The sequence below is a fragment of the Daldinia childiae genome (genome assembly GCF_008694065.1).
Source record: "Daldinia childiae strain JS-1345 chromosome Unknown Scaffold3, whole genome shotgun sequence".
NCBI lineage: Eukaryota > Fungi > Ascomycota > Sordariomycetes > Xylariales > Hypoxylaceae > Daldinia > Daldinia childiae.
Window position 1 is genome coordinate 1,691,567 of NW_022984644.1, and position 23,210 is coordinate 1,714,776.

The 23,210-nt window shown below is 45.7% G+C and overlaps 6 protein-coding genes across 6 annotated transcripts; 5 read left to right on the forward strand and 1 right to left on the reverse strand.

Moving 5' to 3' along the window:
• Window positions 1-386: 386 nt before the first annotated feature.
• On the forward strand, window positions 387-2,945 carry GL218_03182 (Protein SAP1; the record flags this gene model as incomplete). The annotated part of the gene is made up of 3 exons (XM_033579731.1): window positions 387-476; window positions 571-2,665; window positions 2,725-2,945. 3 exons carry the CDS (start codon window positions 387-389, stop codon window positions 2,943-2,945), a joined length of 2,406 nt encoding a protein of 801 aa, XP_033436418.1.
• Window positions 2,946-3,371: 426 nt separating this feature from the next.
• On the reverse strand, window positions 3,372-3,965 carry GL218_03183 (putative ribosomal protein s17 protein; the record flags this gene model as incomplete). The annotated part of the gene is made up of 2 exons (XM_033579732.1): window positions 3,372-3,740; window positions 3,819-3,965. The coding sequence occupies 2 exons, from the start codon at window positions 3,963-3,965 to the stop codon at window positions 3,372-3,374; spliced, it is 516 nt and encodes a 171-aa protein (XP_033436419.1).
• A 1,442-nt stretch (window positions 3,966-5,407) lies between these two features.
• GL218_03184 (N,O-diacetylmuramidase) lies at window positions 5,408-6,209 on the forward strand (the record flags this gene model as incomplete). The annotated part of the gene is made up of 3 exons (XM_033579733.1): window positions 5,408-5,548; window positions 5,617-6,103; window positions 6,178-6,209. 3 exons carry the CDS (start codon window positions 5,408-5,410, stop codon window positions 6,207-6,209), a joined length of 660 nt encoding a protein of 219 aa, XP_033436412.1.
• Window positions 6,210-10,425: 4,216 nt separating this feature from the next.
• On the forward strand, window positions 10,426-11,607 carry GL218_03185 (Ribosomal RNA small subunit methyltransferase NEP1; the record flags this gene model as incomplete). The annotated part of the gene is made up of 3 exons (XM_033579734.1): window positions 10,426-10,465; window positions 10,766-11,037; window positions 11,131-11,607. The coding sequence occupies 3 exons, from the start codon at window positions 10,426-10,428 to the stop codon at window positions 11,605-11,607; spliced, it is 789 nt and encodes a 262-aa protein (XP_033436413.1).
• Window positions 11,608-14,139: 2,532 nt separating this feature from the next.
• On the forward strand, window positions 14,140-15,660 carry GL218_03186 (uncharacterized protein; the record flags this gene model as incomplete). Its single annotated transcript, XM_033579735.1, has 1 exon — window positions 14,140-15,660. The coding sequence occupies one exon, from the start codon at window positions 14,140-14,142 to the stop codon at window positions 15,658-15,660; it is 1,521 nt and encodes a 506-aa protein (XP_033436414.1).
• Window positions 15,661-18,359: 2,699 nt separating this feature from the next.
• Window positions 18,360-20,127, forward strand: GL218_03187 (Delta(8)-fatty-acid desaturase; the record flags this gene model as incomplete). Its single annotated transcript, XM_033579736.1, has 2 exons — window positions 18,360-18,544; window positions 18,624-20,127. The coding sequence occupies 2 exons, from the start codon at window positions 18,360-18,362 to the stop codon at window positions 20,125-20,127; spliced, it is 1,689 nt and encodes a 562-aa protein (XP_033436415.1).
• Window positions 20,128-23,210: the final 3,083 nt, after the last annotated feature.

The window sequence follows — 23,210 nt, forward strand, 5'->3', positions numbered from 1 at the left end:
AGTATGTAGCTTGTATCTATATTAGTGATGCCCCACTATATAAAGCTCCTGAGCCACACCGGTTTGGGTCATCAACCCCCACTAAGAACCACGACGCGACGTCACTGGGTCATTCTAAAATATGTAAGGCCCGGACCGTGAATCTGGACTTAAGATCTTCAACGTCGTTTCTGGATCCGGCTCTAAGGTACTTGCGCTTGTAATATCAAACCTCCTACGCGTCCGTTACATGGCTTTAGGAGGTTATTCTTGTGATGTCTTATCCTATGCAATCATAAAACTTCCCTCTCCGCATCCCTTACGTCTGCGACATCGTTTAAAGAATCACATACCCTCGTGCTACCTCGTACTAGACGAAACAACAAATACGCAAGCGTAAGACGAGGATGTGGCCCAGTAGCAGCGTTTCTAGCCTCCAAAAAACATACGATGAAGCCTATCTAAAGTGCTCGACAGCTGTCTACTATGAGAGCCAGGTATGTACACGCGCCGGCCAAGACCCCCTTTGTTTAGCACCGCCGGTCGACGAGTATATAATCAAGCTAATTACCTATATTACTCTACATCTAGGGGGATGAAAAAGAGGCGATGTTATGTTGGAGGAACGCCCTCGACCAAATACGGCAGAGCACAACGAATAAGAAACAGGGCAACTACTCCCCCAAATCCGAGACAGAACGTGCTTTGCTAGAAAGTTTACGCGAATTGGAGGTGCAATGCAAAGAGAGAATCGATCTGCTAGAAGCTCTTAGAATATCCCGAGAGGAGGACCCAACATTCCAGTTTACACAATCGAGCATAGGTACCGAAGGAAGCCTAGGCACACGGTCCAACACCAACACGCCGGAAAGAGGATGGATTGGTGACGGAACAATACCCGCCATAACGTATACAGAACTGTCCAAACCACCGCTTCCTAAACGACCGTCGTTCCCTTCCAGAAAGTCGTCGGAGCAAGCAGTTGCTGGACTCCGTAATGCGATACTAGACCAAGAGCTATCATCTTCGGCAGCTACACCACCTTCACTCCCCCCTTATGGTGTATCCACCCAGAGAAAGAGATCATCGAGGTCGCCTAGTCCTGAAAAGCATACGATGCGAACAACGCTACGGACAAGTAAACAAGACAAGTCTTCAAAGTCATCCCGGCATACACCAGCCAAGATAACCAAAGGTCCTGGGGCCAGTAAGGCTGCCACATTGGCTTGGAGTAGCCTCGAAAGGGGAACATCTACTGATGCAACCAGTCCGTTAAGACTTTTAGAGACACGAAGGTCTTATGAGCAAGGGCGAAAGAGTTCTGCACCAACTCCAAGACATTGGGATAGTCACACGAGAAGGCTGGTAGTCTCCCCCGAAGCTTCTAGTTCTACATCTATACCATCCCGCCCAAGTCCTGAAGCTTCGATGCAAGTTTCAGCCGATTACTCGTCTCCTGCTCCATCCTCTCTCGCTCTCGGTGCTGCATCGAGTGCTTTGGGAGCTCTAAATATTCAAGACCGAGACGAGCCTAGTTCTGTAGGAATTCGAACAGAGCGGAGACCGACCCCAAGGAAAACGGGCAGCTTAAGTTACGATGAACGAAATAATACTACCCCTCGAGTCTTGGAGTCTCTGGAAACCACCCCTAGAATAAGTTCTAAGGGTGGCTCAATAAGGAGAAAGCCTTTGACCCATGATAAGGTGTTTGAACCGAATAGCGCTAGAAAGCGAGTCGGCCGACAAATATCTAATTATGATGGGAAAAGAGAGGAAGCATCGTCTAGCGACGATCAATTTCGAGCAAGCCCTTCCCGTCGGAAATACAAGGGTAAGCAGAAGGAATCTCTCGTAACGTCCGATACTGAAGACCGGTCCACAACAACTTCAGCTGCCGAAGAAGGGGATAAGACAAAAGACGATTGGGAAAAGACGAAAAAGGAAATAATGAAGAATTTACCGGCAGGTGTAGATGAAGCAGCCGCAAAGGCAATATTCAATGAAATTGTTGTGCAAGGGGATGAGGTCCATTGGAGCGACGTCGCCGGATTAGAAATTGCGAAAAATGCATTAAGGGAGGCAGTGGTGTACCCGTTTTTACGACCAGACCTATTCATGGGCCTTCGCGAACCAGCTAGGGGCATGCTACTTTTTGGACCTCCGGGGACGGGGAAGACGATGCTGGCTCGTGCCGTCGCGACAGAGTCAAAGTCTACTTTCTTCTCTATCTCGGCGAGTAGTCTAACAAGCAAATACCTTGGCGAGTCTGAGAAGCTCGTTCGTGCGTTATTTGGATTGGCCAAGATGATGGCACCAAGTATCATATTTGTAGACGAGATAGACTCGCTTCTCTCGCAACGGTCCGGGTCTGGAGAGCACGAAGCTACGAGAAGGATCAAAACCGAATTCCTCATTCAGTGGAGCGATCTACAGAGGGCCGCAGCGGGACGCGAGAACAATAGCGGGACAAATAAGGAGCGAGGCGATCCGAATCGAGTCCTTGTGCTAGCGGCTACCAACCTGCCATGGGCGATCGACGAAGCAGCAAGGCGGAGGTTTGTGAGGCGCCAGTATATACCATTGCCTGAGGCAGAAACCAGGACTACCCAATTAAAAACATTACTAGGCCAGCAGAAGCATAGTCTTACGGATGCTGATATTGCGGAACTGGTAGACCTAACAGATGGTAATATTAACCAACGATTATATAGTATTTGTAATAGCAATACTAATTCAGTCATATAGGCTTCTCTGGCTCGGATATCACAGCATTGGCAAAGGATGCAGCAATGGGCCCCCTGCGCGCGCTCGGCGAGGCTCTCCTACATACGACAATGGACCAGATTCGGCCCATAGAACTGGCCGACTTCAAAGCCAGTCTTCGCAATATTCGCCCAAGCGTTAGTAAAGAGGGTCTTAGGGAGTACGAGGACTGGGCAAGGAGATTTGGAGAGCGTGGCGGGTGAAATCAATACTCGTCGCAACCAAGGTGGGGGTCTGTTTGAGAAGTAAATATAAATAACCGAAATGGTCGGCTGTGTATGCGTACGTAACATCGGCGTTCTGGTGAGGGCAGCGACGGGTTGGCATACGATACCTAGGTCTAGGATGAGACCATCCTTTCAGTTCAATATGATTTATGTCGATGATGTGACTGACATCTTCCTTTTCACATGGCAGTAAACTAGAGCCGTACTGAACGGTAGTTGTACATATATGTAGGTATGTTACATGTAGGTGATTCCGGTATATACAGGTTTACCGTGTGGAACTGCACTGCGGTTATCTTCCGCAGTCACAGTCGCAGTTCGATCGTCGTAGCTGTCCAGCTAGCTAGCCCGGGCTTTTGTCGCCCTAGATCATAAACCCCCTCCTCCCTTCTCCCATTCATTTCAGTCGACATCGCTCAAGCTCGTCTCGGTCCCTTTTAGCCTCTGCCTCTCCTTTTCCTCTAATCTTTTCCTCTTCTGCTCCAGCGCCGCCTCCCTCTCCTCTGCCGCGATCCTCGCCTGCTCCTCGCGCCTCAGAGCCCGACGCTCGTCCTTCGCAGCGCGCTTGGCGGCACGCTCAGCGACGCGGTCTTCGAGGGTCGGGACTGGGGGTCGTTCCTCGATAGGGGCGCCGTAGGGGGCGATGATGTGCTTGACTACGTGGCGGACGTGCTGGGAGACGCGCCAGCTGGGCTCGATGGCGATTACATCGCCTTGGCGGACGGAGTTTGCTGGGTCGTGGACTAGTTTGAATCGGGGTTCTTTAAAGAACTATATAAGAGAGTTAGCTGGCTGGTTGATTGGTTGATTGGGTTACTTAAAGAATATTATATAGCAAGACTAACTAACCTTTTGCACCCGCGGCTCCCATCGCAGACCACCCAGCTTGACTTTCACCGTCTTGTCCATGAGCCCGGCGGACACCACGATGCCGTGCATTTCCTTGCCGGCCCGCCGCACAACATTGACGGCCGCGGCTGCGACTTCAGACGCCATTTTTTGGTGTTCCACTCCAACCCCGCTAGCGATGTCTTTCGTTGTCGCTATCCAATTGGTGTGGTATTTTTTGTATCGGGCGCAAAGTTCGTGCCGTGTCGTCGTCGAGCTGCTGCTATTTCGTTCCACAATCCCACCAATGCCCCAAAATCTTTTTGGCGGTACGTACTTGGTTGGATAAGATAAAGGACTGCTGGAGGTCCATGCAGGCGGGACTGTGAAGGGAAAAGGTTCCACCGGGTGTTATCGATAGGGGATCGGTGGTAGGGCGAGATCCACATGTAGTTTAAACCAACGCCTTAACTACAATGAATCAAAGCTTCGAAGCTTCCATATAGGAGATACCTTATGTCAGAAATAAACCTCTATACTATGATTACCTGCTGACCTTTTTTTCTCTCTCAAACATATTATAGATAGCATTCACCAGAGACTAATTTTTACATACCCATGCTACTATTCGTACGCTAAATTAAAACAATCAACTAGATCAACAAGTCTAATAAAGACAGTTCAATACCCCGAATCTCATGCCCACCCCCTATATTATATTTAACCTCACTTATGTGTGCTTTTCCACCATAGAGGTCAAAATAAGAAGGTGACTGAAACATGGTTGCTTCAACCCAGCTTGTTGTCAGTACAGAAGCATTATACGGTTTCGACTTCACAATATGATAACCACTCGCCGACCAGAGTCTCCTTGCAAGAATAAGTCAGTAATCTAATCAAGTGATATCACTAACCACTCAGTTTCATCATTCATACGGCCGGATGAACGCCACGTCTACCATTTTCGGAAGGAGCGTGGATGGGGTTTACAATGTACTCTCTCAAAAGGACCTCAGCTCTTCTAGTCGAGTCGGGTAAACTATTAGTCCACCTGCCTCCTTAAGAGCAACCAAGTAGTACATGTACGTCCCGATGTTATACCATACCATTCCATACCCTAAAACACCACTAGTTTAAGTGTTCAACTTAGACAGGACGGCGATATAGTAAGCAGCTGTAGTTACGACGCTAAGTCGTAGTCTCATGTAGCTATTTGGCTGGAAAGGAATTCTTCTAAACTTACTAGAATCACGATCGTGCATATACAAATCCCAGGCCATGATACAATGTTCATGAGCGTTTTTTCCAGATAAAGTAGGATCGACAACTTCCAAGTCGAGCTGAAAGAAAAACAACTCTGAACGGCCAATAGTATCCAAGCGATGTCTCAATTATACTACCTACTGCCAAATCTACATCTCGAATAGAATAGTCGAAACCCCTATTTATCCATGTCATATCCTTCATCATAACTATGGGTCTAGTAGATTGTAGCTATTCTCTGGATTGTCTCAAGAACTATAAAGCCTGCCGTAGCGACAGGTCGGATGTCTACATATCTCCAAAATATCAAGCATTAGAATATAAATACTTAATCAGTCATTGTGAACATGAAGGCTTTCATTACTACCTGTCTAAGCTTGAGCAGCCTTGCCCTCGCTGCTGTCCCAGGCTTTGATATTTCTCACTACCAGTCGAACGTAGACTTCGGGGCAGCATATAGTTCCGGGGCACGATTCGTTATCATCAAAGTGAGCTTAAACCCCCTATATCTATAAACTAAATATATCCCCCTCGAAACTCACCAGGTGAAAAACAGGCTACAGAAGGCACCACTTACCAAGACCCCAGCTTCAGCACCCACTACACCGGCGCCACCAAAGCCGGCCTCATCCGCGGCAGCTACCACTTCGCGCGCCCCGGATCGTCCTCCGGCGCCGCCCAAGCGACGTACTTCCTCGCGCACGGCGGCGGGTGGTCGGGCGACGGGATCACGCTGCCGGGGATGCTGGACCTAGAAGGTGATTGCGCGGGCCTGTCGACCAGCGCCATGGTCGCGTGGATCAGGGACTTTAGCGATACGTACCACGGCAGGACGGGACGGTATCCGCTGCTGTACACGAACCCATCGTGGTGGTCGAGCTGCGCGGGCGGGTCGGCCGCGTTCGTCGGTACGAATCCGCTTGTGCTTGCGCGGTATGCTGGGAGCCCGGGGGCGTTGCCGGGAGGGTGGCCGTATTATACGATTTGGCAGTTTGACGATGCGTATAAGTATGGGGGCGACTCGGATACGTTTAATGGAGATCGTGAGTACCTAACGTTGCTTAATTTGTCTTTGTTATTGTTTTCTTGTCCTTTGGCTAACGTGGTGGTGTTGCAGTCACGCAGTTGAAAAAATTGGCTTCTGGCTAGTCTTTTGGGTTCTAGGTTATACCTAGCTGACTGTTGAGATCGTTGAATTACGACTTGTTCTTGTTGTTACGCTAAGAATGCTTTGTTTATCTATGGAATTCTTCTCTTGCTGGGAATAGGTACAATACTAGTCGTCAGTTTTGCTCCAAGGCAAACGAATTCTGAAGATTCTCTGTTTGATGAAGCTGCACGGCTGATATTGCACAAACCTTTAACCTTTCCTTTACCCTTTCATGTATAGGGTTGAAAGATTGCTTATCCCGAGCCATAGAATAGCCGATGTTAAAGTCTTCCTTCATCCATACAACTCTCCTAAGTGTTGAGTTGAGATAGGTATAAATAAAGGGGTATGCTTGAAGATTAAAGTGTAGTAGATACGTACCATCGTCTACGGGGTGATTCGTGATTTTTTAACATCGAAGTGCCCTGGATTGTGCATGGGCCTTGACATCTCGTCGCAGCTGTAGATAGCTTCCTAGTTGCCCGGTACCTCGTATCTCGTATCAGCGCAACGACAAGCAAGTTAAATATCCTACTTTCCATCTGTGATATCACAACCAAATAACGCAGTGGTGCCTTGGAGAAGTGGAAACTCGCTCCCTTTGGGTAACTTCAAGTTGCAAACTTTGGGAGAGATCATGGGTTCGAACCCCATAGGTGCCCTCTCTTTCTTTTTCTTTTTTTATTATTTTTCAAAAAATTTATTTTTTTCAAGCAGTTACATTTAGATATTCGAATAATATTTAACCACTAATTACTTTTAAAACTTTCCCTAGTATACATCTGAGCATACTGAGAGCCCCTTATTACTATTCTCTACGTGTTGCAGATGCTCATCATAGGTAGAACTAATAAGCACTCCCGAAACCATCTCTGTGTCTGACCTATTTTTCTGCAGTGCCTTTTTTCCAAGGTTAATACGTGTAACATCATACTAGTTACAGACATATACGAATCATATCGTACCTTTTCGTTACCATGAATACCTACCTAGATGTTCTCTATATTAGAAGGTGCTGAGCGTTAATTAGGAAAGCAGCTCGTAAGTCAAACCACCGTTACTGGGGCCACCCTAGTGGGGACCACCCATTTCCCATACAAAATCAACAAAATCGTATATTCATAACTCATCCAAGAAAATAGGTAAAAATATCAGGACTTTATATTTAAATATAGTAAAGTGTCGTCATTGTGTACAAAATTTGAAAAAAAGATTGGATCAATATTCGTGGCAAAATGATTACAAATGAACACACTAACAAATACACATACAAATTTATATGTATAGCTGTTAACAATCATTAATGCTTATAACTTTGCCAATTTATATAGTAAAAATCCCTTTTTTATATAATTGGATAGAGAATTTTTCAATGCAACTTTTGATATTAAAAGCAAGTGTATAGCTAATTTTTTGTGGAAGTTATGAGCCTTTATAATAAAGTATATAAAATTCCCATATATTTTTGAAAGTTTTTAATGCTAAAAAATGACCAAAAACAACACTTCTTACAATTTTACCACAAAATGGTCATAACAAAAAATTGGAAAAGATCATATAGGCTATTATAGTAGTAAGGAATTAGAAAATAAAGACTGGATATTTTTAGCTATTTTCTTGGATGAATTATGAATAGGTGATTTTGTTGATTTTGTATGGGAAATGGGTGGTCCCCATTAGGGTGGCCCCAGTAACGGTGCTTCGACTTAATTAAAGATTAACCTGATATATTTCTAAATAACACGGCTTTTCACGTATTTGAAAAGTATTTTCAGATACAACTAAATTTATACATTTTCTAGTAATTTTCAAGACCTGAATAACCCCCTTGTTGACTTGGTGACTATTTTTAATCTTGCCCGTTTCCTTGACAATTGATCAATAGGTGCTCTTTAAGTGCGGAAAGGCGAGAGCCAACACTAGTAATCCTAAGCTACATAGTTATTTAAAAGAGATTCCATAGACCGCAGTATTTGGCAATTACACTCTTAATATCCACAATATATCTTCGTCTTTTCAAGTAGTCATAATACATATGAAATCTCTTGGGTGGCGGTGGACTCCCATATGTATTTACTGGCTTCTTGGGTGCTTAAGGATAGATAAGGTATTAAATGCCTATGCAATGTCACATCAGTAGATTCTTGTGATGTAGATTGTGATGTTAAGCCTCTGGACGGAGTTTAGTTGGTTATGATTCAATAATCTTTCAATATAATGACACTTTGATGGAGAATGCCACATACGTAAGTAGTATCTTGAGTAGGCTTATCACGTACTAGCTAGTGATATCGTCTTAAGATTACTCTTATTAAAATCTTATTAAACCTTTTTCTATTAATCCGGGATTGTGAATAGATATACCTAGCTACCATAGCTATCTACGCTACGAGCTAATACTTATCATAAACGTCCAGGACCGGTCTCAGAAACCCCAAGAACCAATTGGGGTATGATAGATGATCTGCATTTGCTTATCAAGTCATGATATCCCGCTCGGGCATGCTGGTCTTATTCGGGAAAGTTCCGAGCCAGGTTTGCATAAAATATATACAATACAGCGGTAAACTGTCGGTTGACTTTTGTATCATGCAAGGATTATTCTCGGCCGAAGCAGTAAACCCGGGGTATGTCAGCTTACATGTATATTACACGTATATTCGGGATAACTTTCGACTATCTTTCCTATACAGGATCCTCTATACTATTAGCTCTTAGCGCCTAATATCTACATGCTAATATCTACATGCTAATATCTACATGGCCATGCTCACCGCTTAGTCAACTATACTGTCAGGGCATACTCATCCCTTCCTAGTCTAGTACGAAGCGTAGAGAAGCTATTTTAGTATAATTTAAAACCCTTGGAGCTAGCCACCTCGCGTGAGAGCATATACCTATCTCGATGCTACCATATTTGATAGCTTTTTCATACTGGAAAAGACATATAGTTGTAACGCCCAGATTATGTGGCACTATTGGTATGATTTGATTGCTGGAGCTCAGACCTTTCTTGCACCCCAAGAAATTAGAAAGCTTCCCCGCGACGGGACTTGTATCACCTGCAGAAAGTTCTAACTGCAGATAGCCGGTTGAGTTTCTCCGAAAGGCTTGAAGCTTTATTCGTAGGAACCGGGGCGCAGGCTGAGTAAGGCTCACCATTCCATCGGTTATGACTACGGGTTAAGCAATAAGCACTTCTATATTCCTTCGAATCTGACAGATCGTTTCGAAAGATGCAAGCTCGCTTCTTTTTTGCGATAACGGCTGGATGTATTATAACGTTTATTCGTTACCTTTCCGCTTTGCTTTTAGTTAGTGGATTTTAAAGATAATATGTATGGATGTTGGAGTAAAGAAAATTACGGAGTCGGAGGTCGGGCTCGGGGGTAGAGCCGATGGCTTGCATCGCTATTTCTAGTGGAACCCGTACACCGATGAAGTTCTGGTTGGTAACTGGATCCAGCACATGATGCCAGCTACGTATCCCGATTCCAGGCCGGAATGGTCGGGAGTATAAACTTGATAATGGTAGGCCATAAGTTAGAAACACGTTAACAATGTTCAAAAGAACGGTAATTTACATAATCGGAACTTATCATTGCAAACACGTTTACATATTAGTGCATAACTAGCAGTAAGGGGAGTTTGCTTTTTCTTTTAGCGTGTCTTAGTATGTACATAGGTATATCAATGTAAGAGGTATCTAAGTCGTCTTCGACTAAGATATGGACACTGATGAGACTCGCTTAGGTATGCGTTCATATTGTGCGATATCCCCGGATAAATGTACTGTCTTTTTAGAAAAACGTGCTGTACCTTTAAGCTTTCAGCAAGGGCAATTGCGAGTGGCATAGTGGGTAGTATCTGTAGCGGGGCAAACAGGAAGCCACTGCATCGCAATCCTTTATACCGGTGGGGTTCAAGGGTAGCCAAGAACGCAGGGAAGTCGTAGTCGCCTTACCGGACTCGATATGTACAAACAAAAATCCTCCCCACATCCGTAGCTTAACCCGAATCCTTTTTAACAATTTCTTCACTTCAATTCTCCCGTCCCGTCGACTACCTTTCACTCTTAGCTTTATACAACTTTCTCACGAAACATAATTATTTGTTACTACTAATCACTACATTCACTATATGCTATATTGCTCTTGCATTAACAAACTCTGCTAAGAACTTTATCATCCCGTATTATTACTCTACAAATCGACCATGCCTTCCACAGTAGAATATCGCGCTGGGAAGCGACCTCGTAAGTTTGGCAATTGCTTTTCTACTCCCTTCCATTATGTCTAAGTAAAAGGCAAGAGACGGGAACAATTCCACCTATTGCATATAGGTTGGTCCGAGCTGTGCCCTCAACTCAGCCGCACGCTTGTACTTTGCGACTTGTCCACTTGTCCACACCACTATGATATATTGGACTAAAGACACCCTTTGACCGCATCAAAGCCCCTCTGAAGTCCATACATCTGCAAACTCAATCCTCTATTTTTCTCTGCCCATCCACAATTCTAGACAACTTTTCTAACATCAATGGCTACTTCCGCAGGCACCCAATCTCTACCTCCTCCAGCTCTCCCCCAGCTTGTCGCCGAACAACATGTACCCATAGCCTCCAATGACAAGGACAGCCAGAGACTTATAGTAGTCTTATCCAATGCCAGTCTAGAGACATACAAGGCCTCCCACGGTAACGGTGCTGGCCGTGCCGGTATGCAGCGGGAGGATAAATATTCGCTTCTTAACAGCGATGAACACATAGGAGTGATGCGCAAGATGAACAGAGACATCAGCGACGCCCGACCTGATATTACACATCAGGTACGCTACAGAACTATATTTTGCTTACTTTTCAACAAGTCATTAGTCTTAGGTTGGCATTCAACATGCTGACATTGTGTTCCACTGATATAGTGTCTCCTTACCCTTTTGGATTCGCCCATCAACAAAGCGGGCAAGCTGCAAATATACATACAAACTGCAAAGGGTGTCCTCATCGAGGTATCGCCTACTGTCCGCATTCCCCGAACATTCAAGCGATTTGCCGGTTTGATGGTTCAGCTGCTCCATCGCCTATCCATCCGCTCGACCAATTCGCAAGAGAAGCTCCTTCGAGTCATCCAGAACCCGATTACGGACCATCTTCCACCCAATTGCCGCAAGATCACGCTAAGCTTTGACTCGGCCACCGTGCGCGTACGAGATTACATCCAAACGCTCGGACCGAAGGAAAGCATATGTGTTTTCGTGGGTGCTATGGCCAAAGGTCCAGACAACTTTGCCGACGAGTATGTAGATGAGAAGATCTCAATTAGCCAATACAGCCTTTCAGCTAGTGTTGCATGCAGCAAGTTTTGCCACGCTGCCGAGGACGTCTGGGACATCCTCTAAGATAGTCTCCTAAGCTGAGCCCCTCGAGGAGGAAAAGGGGAATGTAAGAGGAGGGTAGGTAGTGGAACGTATTAGGTATGAATGATAAAGCGGGTGTGCCTTGCGAAACCCGCCATACAACATGGTGGCAGACGCAGGTATCCCCGGAGCTTGGGTCTACGGGTTTTGTTCAGTCTCTGTTTTTGCAACCAAAACATCAGGCGTTCAACATGAGATCCAAGACGTTTTCGCCGTCTTATGTGGGCCACTTCAACTTGGCCCACAGCCCTCTTTCTTTGTTTCCCTTTTTTTTTATAACAAATTCCCCCTTATGCTAGCTCACCTCCCTAGTCCGATGCCAGGATTCGTGCCGACTGCGGGACAAGACAAGTGCTTGGGGCCAAAGTCATTAGACGTACGGCCCGCCTTTTACGAGGTTCTCACGGCTTAGCTGAGAGCGGACCTAATATTTGTAACAGAACAATACGTCAGCTTTACGCTGTGCCTATCAGATGAGTTCATGCGGATTAAGCTGCGGAAGAGTGAGCTGGGTATTGGAGCATCTGCTGTTAGGCCATCCGCTTCTAGGAACGGACATCGGCGTCAGCGATAAAAGTAGGCAGGGTGGAGGTACCGGTTCGATGAGGCAGCGTCCCTTTATAATCCCCTTCACTATTGATCTACTTCTAGGTAGGCATTGGATACCTTAGTCTGGTGGTGCTTGGTTGGAAGATGGATATGTATGTATTGGGGTGCAAGATGAAGATCTTATGGTTAAGTCTGCGTCTGGGGAGATGGCATTATTATGCGTCGATCACATCTAGCCATTTTGATGTCGGTCTCGGTCAGTGCTTGCGAATCTACGAATCTTCGGCAAGGAAATGGGGGGATGTAATACTAGACCTACATAATCTCCAATCATGTGTCTATGTATACCTACCCCATAGGAACCTAGTTTCAGAACCATGCAATTAATAACCAAGGTCAAACTGGGAATGCCTATTAAGAATTGATTTCTCTAGTCCTTACGTGTACCTATCCACCTCACACGACGCAGGTCTGTACATGAGTGTACTAGACATTGTGTTGTCAAGTTCCACGATGTGTAATTGTAACTAATCATAGAAACTCTAAAAATCGAATGGGGTTGTAGAGAGTCTGGGTTAAGAGTTTGGAGTAGTTTAGTAGGGCAAGTGCTATTCTGTTTGGTCCGCGGAGAGGGGTTAGTCACTTAACCTCTTTTATCTTTCTACGCAAGTTATTCCACTTAAACTGTTCCACTAAATTATTCCACATTGCTGCAAGTCTACATTCCCCTCGACCAACTTCATAAGACTTATTAGTCCAATCAGCTATTCATATTTGGATACCTATTTACTGGGGTACTATCAAGATACTACTGTTTGCTTGCAGAAGCTCTATCTAATGCTGGTAGCTATTATATATTTCAAGTTCAGCTCGTGTCGGAAGGGGATTCAATATAGGGCACAAATCTAACGTGGCAGCTCTTCCACCGCTGCCACAGTAGACATTTTTAGATTTTCCCGCCAAAAAAAATCATAAAAACGATAGTCACTTCAAGCAGCCTGCTTGCTATCTGCATTACAACATCATTGTAAAGGCCAGCATGTGCCATTCGGACTCAAGCCATCCATCTCGTATCTTTCATGGTTCAGCTGAGTTATATCTTTACGACATCAATAACCATGGATCGTGAATCTTTTTCATGGGCTATCGTGCAGATGCAGCTATGGTGGATATTCGTCTTGCCACTACGAAAACCCCGCCAGGTTGTTCATCATTCAATCTATCATAATACACGTGTATAAATGAGTGAGATAGACGCAACTAGACTAACTCAGGTATCCAGTTGCATCGGATTATTTGGGGGGTGGATCACCTTCCGGAAAATTCTGAAAGACAGGTCAAGATGTCTCCTGCATCGGTACCTAACTATCGTCTTTTTGGGAGAAGCTCGTCTATTGGCGGCTCTCACATGGATATTTCCGCCATGATACAGATGGGTATCGAGGTTGGTATATTTCTACTCATAAATTTGCTCGTTTCTCAACTTCTTTTCGTTCATCATCGTTCTAATTCTAATCATTAATCTTATTAGACCGGAGTTGAAATATATAATAAACCTCGAGTTCTATCAGCTCAATAATTTTTACTTATAAAATTCCCCTCTTGACTTTAAAACACGCTATACTTGGCTTGCATATCAAGACGCCTATACGCTTAGATTGGAATATCGACAACACTCTTCGTTTCCACCTTGTCCCACCTATTATACTACTTTCGGCTTTTCGATTTTACGATTTCTACCTTACTATTCGTTGCTCATATCTTCGGGTGTGCTCCACATCGCTGCTGGCTGGTTAGCTGCATCTCCCTTGCAACACTTTTCCATCTTCTCGATCAGTATTCGTGCATACTGCTATCACAAGAGCCAGTTGTGTTCTGAGTCACTCAGCTTCGACTACCTAGTCGTTTCAACGTCTCATTCCACTTTATCTGGTAATTTGTCACGGACTAGTAGCTCCTGGAGATATGCACGTCCTACCATTTGTCCAAGTCAAAGACCTAGCCCCCTCGGCTTCGTTCTACGCCGCTGTGGCTCAACCCCTCGGTCTCCGTTATATATCTTCCACTCCCACTTCAATAGTGTTTGGCGATAGTTCTTCATCTTCCCCCGAACCAGTCTTCGAAGTGAAGCAGAATACCAACTCGGACTCACAATTTGTGCAACCCTGTCGCCTCGTCCTTTCGGCGGGATCACCCTCGGCCGTTGCTGCTTTCCACGGAGCTGCCTTGCGTTCGAATCCTAAACTAAAGGACGGCAACTACAGCGTCAACTATTTGCGTGTACAGAACTCGGATCCAGACGAAGAGAGCCGCGCTATCATCGGCGATTTTGACGGAAACATCATGGAGGTCGTCCATGCTAATTCTTCCAAGAAGTATGCCTCGAGCCGTGCAGGCTCGACGGTAAGCCGGTCTCAATCCTCTTCTACCCAGGAAAGCAGCCGTGTCCTCGACTGGACTCTAGATGTTGGCGCTCCCCTGGTTCCTTTACCACGGTCTATCGCCGGATCCAGTGGGCCTAGCACCACGGTGGGTAGCCGCGCTTCTAGCGGCGAGTCCTATACCATGGCGCGACAAAGTGTTACGACATCATCATCAACTATCGAGACCCCACCCGAGGAGGCCCCAAAAGGATTGAATACTACCACCGTCCTGGGTGCCGTCTTCGGTCTGGCGGTGGGCGCTGCTGTCGGTGGCGCGCTAACCTATAACTCGATAATGAACAAGCAAGAGCAAGAGCAAGAGCCTATTGCGTTCCAGGGTCATGATATGCCGCCCTTTACTAGACGGTCTACATACCCGGACCAGTCTCCGAACCGGCCCCGATACTACCCTCCCAGCAGCTACAATGGTGGTCACTCGAAGGCTGGTGGTCCGCGAGGCAGAGCGATCGAAGACATGGACGACCGTGCCAGTCGTTACTCAAGCCATTACACTACCAGGAGTCGGTCGCGCGGCCGCAGCGAGGCATCCTCGTCTAGACGCTCCCTGATGGTAGACGAGCATGAGCACAGAGGTGATGCCGGATCGAAATACAGCGAGAGGCGACCAATGGAATCAGAGTATCGCAGTAACACAGGCCGGTCCAGACACGCCCCTGCCCCCGACTCCCGCGGCCATGCGAGCTCGCGACACTCGCCCGACTCGGAGTCGGACTGGCGCACGTACGTCAGTTCCAAGCACACATCTGCGTCATCGCGGCCGCGTGAGGCAGAGACCGAGACGTACGTCTCGGCTCGCACCGACAAATCGGCCGGCACGATTCGCGGCACACGGACCTCCCCCCCGCGACCTCAGTCTAAAGCCGGAACTCGGTATTCGGCTAAAGGGTCTGGAGGTAATAGATCACGGAGTGTGAAGCGTCCGGAGAGCCATGCTGGCAGCGGTTATGTAGTCTGGGATGATGATGATGCGGGGAGTGTAGCACCGAGCGATAGTATCAGTAATATTGGGAGTCGGCATGGGAAGCGGTCGCAGTATGTTTGAGCAGTTGCCTTCATCAAACATACTTTCAGTATAGTCTTGAGACTAAACGTCTTCCATAAGCGCTTTTGAGAAGCAGCTCAACACTAAGACGGCAATACGCACACGCGTTTTTTCTGTTTTTCATTTCTTTTTTTAAAGAATCTCTAGTCAGGATAGAAACACTTTTCAATATCATCCGGTATGGAAGGAGATCTGAGGATATGGTTCGGACTACGACAATAGGGCGGGGGCAAAGGACGGATATGGATATGGGAATCAGTTGGAATACGAATATATCTAGGCCTATATAAACATAATTTGATTTCGTCTCCATCTATATATATTTTTTCATCAATTCTACGCATTATGTTGGATTTTGTGGTGGCGTTTGAAGGTACATCTTGTTCGTGTAAAAGATTTCTGCTTGGGCTGGTTTGGATGATGGCGTGTTAGGACCAGACGATTATCTTTGGGATATGTACCTTGTCATCTTCTTTATCAAGGTCATCTTCTGCGTACGTACACTTCACCCTTACGCTGGGTAGATACCCATTTCATAGTTCTTATTTTGAGGTTGGTATTTCTCCGTACGTCATTGCGGAAGCCGCATTGGCTGGCATAATTACTGACCTGGCCACGGCAAACACGGCACTGGGTGTATAATTTCTTGGTGGCTCTGCACAAACCCGTTGACATCTACGTATATCAAGGGATATATTCACGGCATGTGATCCTGCGGAGGTAATACTCAGTCGTATATCCTTGGCCACGGTCTTGGACGAAGTCTCTAAAACCATATAGCTTTTATTTTATTTAGTTTCATTTTCATTTTCGGTTTCTGCCTCCTCGTTCTTTGCCACCATTCTTCTCCCTATCGGAAACCCCCGATATGTCGCGACGCGGGATCCGGTTCGCGAGTCCGACATTGTAACTCGAGCCCTCCTTCATGGGGGGATACGCCAAGGCATTTTCCGGAATGTAACTTGGTTTCTTGATTCTTGTCGAGATATAGCATCTAACATAATAAGAAACTTGACTGGAATAGGGTATTCTATTCGATCGCCTGGTGTAGCACATGTAAGGCTGCATGTACATTTACGACGTTACTATTGACTACGTCGGTTGGTGTAATATGTGGTTATTATGCTGTTAAGGCCATGGCTGTGATGTGCTTACTAGTTGCTATGTCTATAAAGTCCCCTTTTTGATATAATAGTATAAGGGGGTTGATTATACATTTGCCAGCTTGGCAGTCTGTACTTTCCTGTTCGGTGAAAGAGGTAGAAAGCAAAGAAGTCTATAGTATGTAGGTATTCAGCAGGGTCACGGTTATCAAGGCTAGCGGGAGGAGGAAGTCCATGAGTGAATACCCAGCAGGAGAACTCGAAACTCGAAATTCACATTGTGGTTATTCTAATGTGGCTGATTTCAAAGGTCTCATATATCACACCATTTGGGAAGCTTTACAGCATAGACGGGGGCTTCCATGTTCTGTCTATTGATAATATAGACTACGAAGCAATCCGCAGGTATCTTATCCTTAAACGTTCTCCCCCCTTTTTATTTTTATTATTATTTTGTTTTTGAAAATGGGCCTTGTAATGCTATCCTGTTGCCAAGATAAAATATCTCTACCGTTGCCAATATATAGATGGCTCGATTGAATGAACTAAGACTTAACTAGTCAATCAAAATGGGAAATTGTATTTCAAATTGGCTCGGATGATCATGACCTGTTGAGTATTTTGGGTACAGGGTGCTATACATATCGTTTTTTAATTGATGTAACACCGGTGAAGCTATTTAGAGGGATACGACCTCGACATTAGTTACTCTCGACGTTAAGATGATATAATACTGCAGCTTAATAAGGACTCTTATAAATGACTGATCGATTTTTTAAAGAAATCCTCTGATTCGAGGAGTTTAAGTTATGGAAAGATATTCTATTGCTTCGGAATCTAGCGTGCTTGTGCGTCATACGACTGCAAGGATATGATTTGCAAGCCGTCCCATGCAGTTACATGTGAGCTAGCTATGTAGTTGAGAGCTCGGAACCTAGCTTTTATAATTGTTGGATCAGTTGGATGTGCATTGATGATAAGGATTTCTTATAGTATTAGGTAGTCGTTTGAATCTTTAACTAATTATTAATACCTTTTTGATTGCCCTCACAATTGCATACCTTATGTGATGTGTGTTATACTGTTATGTATGTTAGATTAGTTAGTTAGTTAGTTAACAAGTGATAATTAGAAGATATGTAATTCTTAATATTTTTGCTAGGGTTGGATTTGTAGTTGGAAAGGTGGGGTAGTGGAGAAAGTGTCGTGGCTCAATTGACTTATTTCATTGGCTAGGGCCATCAAGGGATTAACCCAAACGGAACGTGTGGAGAATTACGGTGAGTTAAACCCCATTTTTCGGTTCCCACCGCTCTTCCTTAGCTCCCAAAGCTCTTCATCCGAGACTGCCTAGACCCCAAGATTCTCTTGACAAGGGGCGTACCTTAAACTTTAACATTTTAATGTCAATTGGTTTTAATTCTTTTTCCGATAAAACGTGCCTAATCTCTTGTACAACCCCTCTTAGTTCCATATACCCTCCTTTTCGCGATATATTGAAATGGTTGCGTGAAACTGTCACCCGAACATCAAGCTAGACCTTTTGCGTCCCTTTTCTTTACCTACCTAAGAGCCTAAAGAGGTTGGTAGACGACAATGGCCGAAAAGGAATACCCAGTACTGTCGAGAAGGCAGATCGAAGGTTTAATTGCAGATGGACGACGCATCTTCATTGCCAACCAATATGTATTCAAGGCCGATCCATGGCTTCCGTACCACCCAGGTGGTGACAAGGCGATCCTACACATGGTTGGTCGAGATGCTACCGACGAAGTCACTGCGTTAGTGCTGCCCTCACCTGTATAACCTTATACGTGCATTGCATTAGGATCATCTGTCTAACATGTCTTGTTACTATAGTCTCCATTCCTCCGAAACAAGAGAGCAGATGAAACGTTATCGAATTGGTAGAATTGAAGGAAGGTGGACCAACTTCATCCCCCCTGTCCAAGGCGGTAAATTCAGACCATTGTTAGACGGCGACGATGTTGAGGACGAGGTTGAGGAAGGGGACGTCATTTCTACCGGTGTGTCGAGTAGCCCAAGTTCCCGGGAGCCTTCCCCGGTATTCGATGACAGCGCAGAAGCCGTGATCCGAAAGCGACGTGGCGTTGACGGATCAGTACCCAAATCTTCATCTACATCTTCGGTATCTTCGGTGGAACCTGATGATGATGGCATGTCATACCTTGACACCATTACCAGGGAGAAAACGACTCTAGACCTGGAAAAGTATCCCTCCCTGGATTTTGATACCCAGGATGCCATCGTGGCCAAGTATCGCGAACTTGGCGAGCGAATCAAGGCCGAAGATCTTTATAAATGCAATTATTGGGCGTATGCAATTGAGGTCACACGATATTCAATCCTATTCAGCCTCACCTTCCTCTTCTTGCATTGGGGTTGGTACGTTGCGAGTGCCATCTGTCTAGGCGCATTCTGGCATCAGCTCGTTTTCACGGCTCACGATGCTGGCCACATGGGTATTACCCATGGGTTCCACACGGACACGGTTATCGGCATCATCGTTGCTGACTTCTTCGGTGGTCTCTCAATAGGATGGTGGAAGCGGAACCATAACGTGCATCACATCGTTACAAATGCACCGGAGCATGACCCGGACATCGAACATATGCCGTTCATGGCCGTGTCTCACCGGTTCTTCACATCGATGCGTTCCACTTTCTACGACCGCGTAATGGAATACGATGCCGTAGCAAAATTCATGCTCAAAATTCAACCTTACACTTACTACATACTTCTCCTCTTTGGACGCTTGAACCTCTACCGCCTATCCTGGGACTTTTTGCTTGCTCGCAGAGGCCCTAAGAAAGGACCTGCTTGGTGGCACGGCTGGCTCGAGATAACTGGACAGCTCTGTTTCATCACCTGGTACTTCTATGGAGTATTGTACAAGTCGATTCCTAATAACTCGGATCGACTTGTCTTCTTCTTGATCAGCCATATGGTGCCCATGCCAGTCCACGCGCAGATCTGCCTTTCCCACTTTGCCATGAGCACCTCTGATATGGGGCCCCACGAATCATTTCCCCAGAAGATGCTCCGCACGACCATGGACATCGAATGCCCCCAATGGTTGGACTTTTTCCACGGCGGCCTGCAGTTCCAAGTCATTCACCACTTATTCCCTAGGATTCCGCGTCATAATCTCCGCCGCACGCAAAAGCTAGTACAGGATTTCTGTAACGATGTTGGTATCCCTTACGCATTATACGGCTTCGTGGATGGGAATAAGCAGGTTGTTGGCACGCTAGCCGAAGTATCGAGGCAAGCAGCCATCCTTGCCAAGTGTCAGAAGGTCATCTCCGAGGGCGATGATCCAATTCATGGACACCATCATTAATATTTTAGCATGGTGTTACCCATCTTGTCGTAGCTTTTAATAAGCCCTGTAAATATCTAGGTAGCGGTGTCTTCCCGTAGCGGAGGCCAACCAACGGAAAATGGGATGGGGTTGACTCGGTATGATGTTGGAGAAGTTTCTCAGACGTTATGCCTTACGACCCTCTGAAAACCTAATGCAACGTCGTTGGGATTCTTACGAGAGATAATGTTCTTCTTAAACTTGGCGATATTGCAGTCGGACCATCTAACCATTCTGGATGAATTGAAAATTGATAACTTTCGGGTTCCAAGACGAAAGCATCCCGTAGCGAGCCAATACTATGCCGAGCCAGGTAATTCAAACCTAGGTCTAGTACTTTTATCTGCGACTTGTCAACTATCTTGTTAAAATTGAGCGCGGTGGGCTGCGCTATGTAAGGGTTTTTCATCCAAATCAGGTTCCCACGGTCATGGAGAAGGCAGTCAACCACGTTGCTGCCCTACCGGACGAGAGGGGGCATATGCGTGCCTGAGAGGTTGCCTTATTGTGAGCTGATTTTGGTAATTATCATATAGATTGATTTAATGCTCTTGTGCAACGCTCACTAACCCCCTTGCCTTTCCATCCAAATTACGTATAACCAAGTATAGACAGCTGAGGCCGCAGAGAAGTTATCAGTGGTGGTTTGCTTCGATTACCTCTTCTGTTACTTACGTATTTCGCGGTTCTCGGTCTCGTATAAGCCTTATTTGCTTTTGTCTTTCGGCGGTTAAAGAAATGCTCTCCTTGACAGCCGCGTGAATCCTGCGAGGTCAAAAGACTTGGCCTGCCAAACGGCAATGTGCATCGTAAATCGATACACGGCTGGTCCCGTCGGTTTCCTGCAGGAATCTGGCCCCGGCGTAGCAGGATATACCCAGGTAAGTTAGGTATGTTTGGATCCGCGGCTGCTACACAGCTGAGAGGAAGAGGATATCGTGCGGTTCTTCACCAACCAATATAGACCCCTGGATCCTATACTCTGCTCTGATATACTAGTGATCTGGGGCCGAGTACGAGATCAGCAGAAGTGCGCCTCGCATATAACCCTACATCATGTCAGTTATTCTATTGTTTGCTACAGTCTTACATATACCGACATGCTTCCTGCAGCTTCCCTTCCTTGCATGGCGCTCAAGAAAGATTCCGCGGCCAGTGACGCGCTAGAAGCTAAAGAGAAAAGGCTTGCCTTATGTGCATGGTCACGATATCTTCAGTGAAAAGTGCAGAAAAGCAAGTACGGTGTGACCCCGACGGTTGGTTCGGATTCGGGAAGGTTGATAAACCGGTCTTTTCCTGGCGGCATAGTTTAGACTATATATACTAACCTCACCTTGCTATTTCAACCTCTGACATGCTTCTTCTTTTTGCTTACAGTTTAGTCCTTCTTGGCCACACTTATTTCCACTTGTGGGTTGGTCGTTCTTCCACATACGTTTCTTAAGTCTTCGAGACGTTGATCATCACAATATGGGACCGACTAAGATGGATGAGAAATCAGCCGCGCGGATCGCTAAGTCCCGCGGGAAGACCGTATTTACACCTACCACCTCCGAACAATGGTTAAGATACTCACCACGGAGCAGGACGCCTTCGCAAAGCGTGCAGATATGGCCGCTAAAAATAACAAGGATCAGAAGGGCGACAGCTCGGACGGATCCTGGCGGAAGAGCGACTCGACCCAGAAGAAAACCGATGGTGGCCAGGAAAAGTAGAAAGGATTCGGGGTCTCCCCCGGTCCAATCAGCAGATCCATACGACTGATAGTGGCGCGAGCTCTGCTGGATAGAGGCCAGGAACTGAAGATCTAGACGGGCCCCTTTGTGATAGATCATTAGGCGCTATCTCGGTTGGCTAAAGATGGGAATCTGAGCCGCGTTGGACTGGGCAGAGCTGCGGGAAAGGACTTGTGAGTAGGTAATCATGCGGTGGCATCAGCGTTACCATCGTGGTGCACATGATCGTGGACGGGAAGCGGGATATATCGGGATAAGCCAAGCAAGGCTTTTTTTTTTCTTCTTTTCTTTCTTTATTTTTCTTTAACGTCGTATGTAGGCTTGGTAAGCTACGTATGCTTATTCGAGTATGATAGGATAGGATTTGGATAGGCTACCTCATCTGTCACGATTGGATGCTTCAAAAATTCTCCGGTCCAAGGGGGGAACATATCTTACTGTCGTTACCAAGATCAGCATATACCTAATTCCAATTTCAGGGTGGTGTTTAGGTACGAAGTACCCCAACAAGGTCGTTTTGGAAGCAGCCCAGGCAGCAGATTAAACTTGTATCCAATGTGACATACCTATCTATACCAGCTGATCGGGTCTGGGTACCCCCAAATTGATGCGGCTTACCTAAAAAGGGGATGTGTAGGCGGGATTGCTCCTCTTATACTAGTTAACGTTAGTTTTAGCTCGGATAACGTATTCATGGACAATTAAATTGCCCTTGAGTGAGAAGGCACTTATGATGTTAAGAATATGAGATGTGATATAGGTAGTATTATGAGGGGTCGTAGTAAAAGTGTATAGTAGAACTGACGAGAATAGGATAGCCAAAGAATAAAATGTGAGAGTTGATAGAAATATAACGGTGATTATGCTCCGGAAAAAATAGCAATACTAAATAATACATGTTCATACGAACTCACCAACCAAGTTGAAGCCCAAATCTGGCGCACAGCTGAATTCACCCCGCCTGTTTGACTGATAGAGCGTTAAAAAAAATTGATCCTATATCTGCCTCTTAGAAAACCTCTCACAGAATCGTGACATCCAACATATATAGTACCTATTCGTTAAGATACGTCCATATAAACTATCTAAGCAAGTAACGAACAGCTAATTATCCCAGCAGCCGATCTCTAGATAAATTGGGCTCATCTGAAGATCTAGGTAGCCAGTACAACGATGGGATTAAGTATGTAGCATCTTTCTACGTCATTGTACATGTGCAATGTCTTACACGGCAGAGGATCTACCATGGTCTTAGATTATAGCAGGCATGTATTTAATATATCTAAGGCTGGTCTTCTCCATCCTAGCAGTAATGTCATTAGGGAA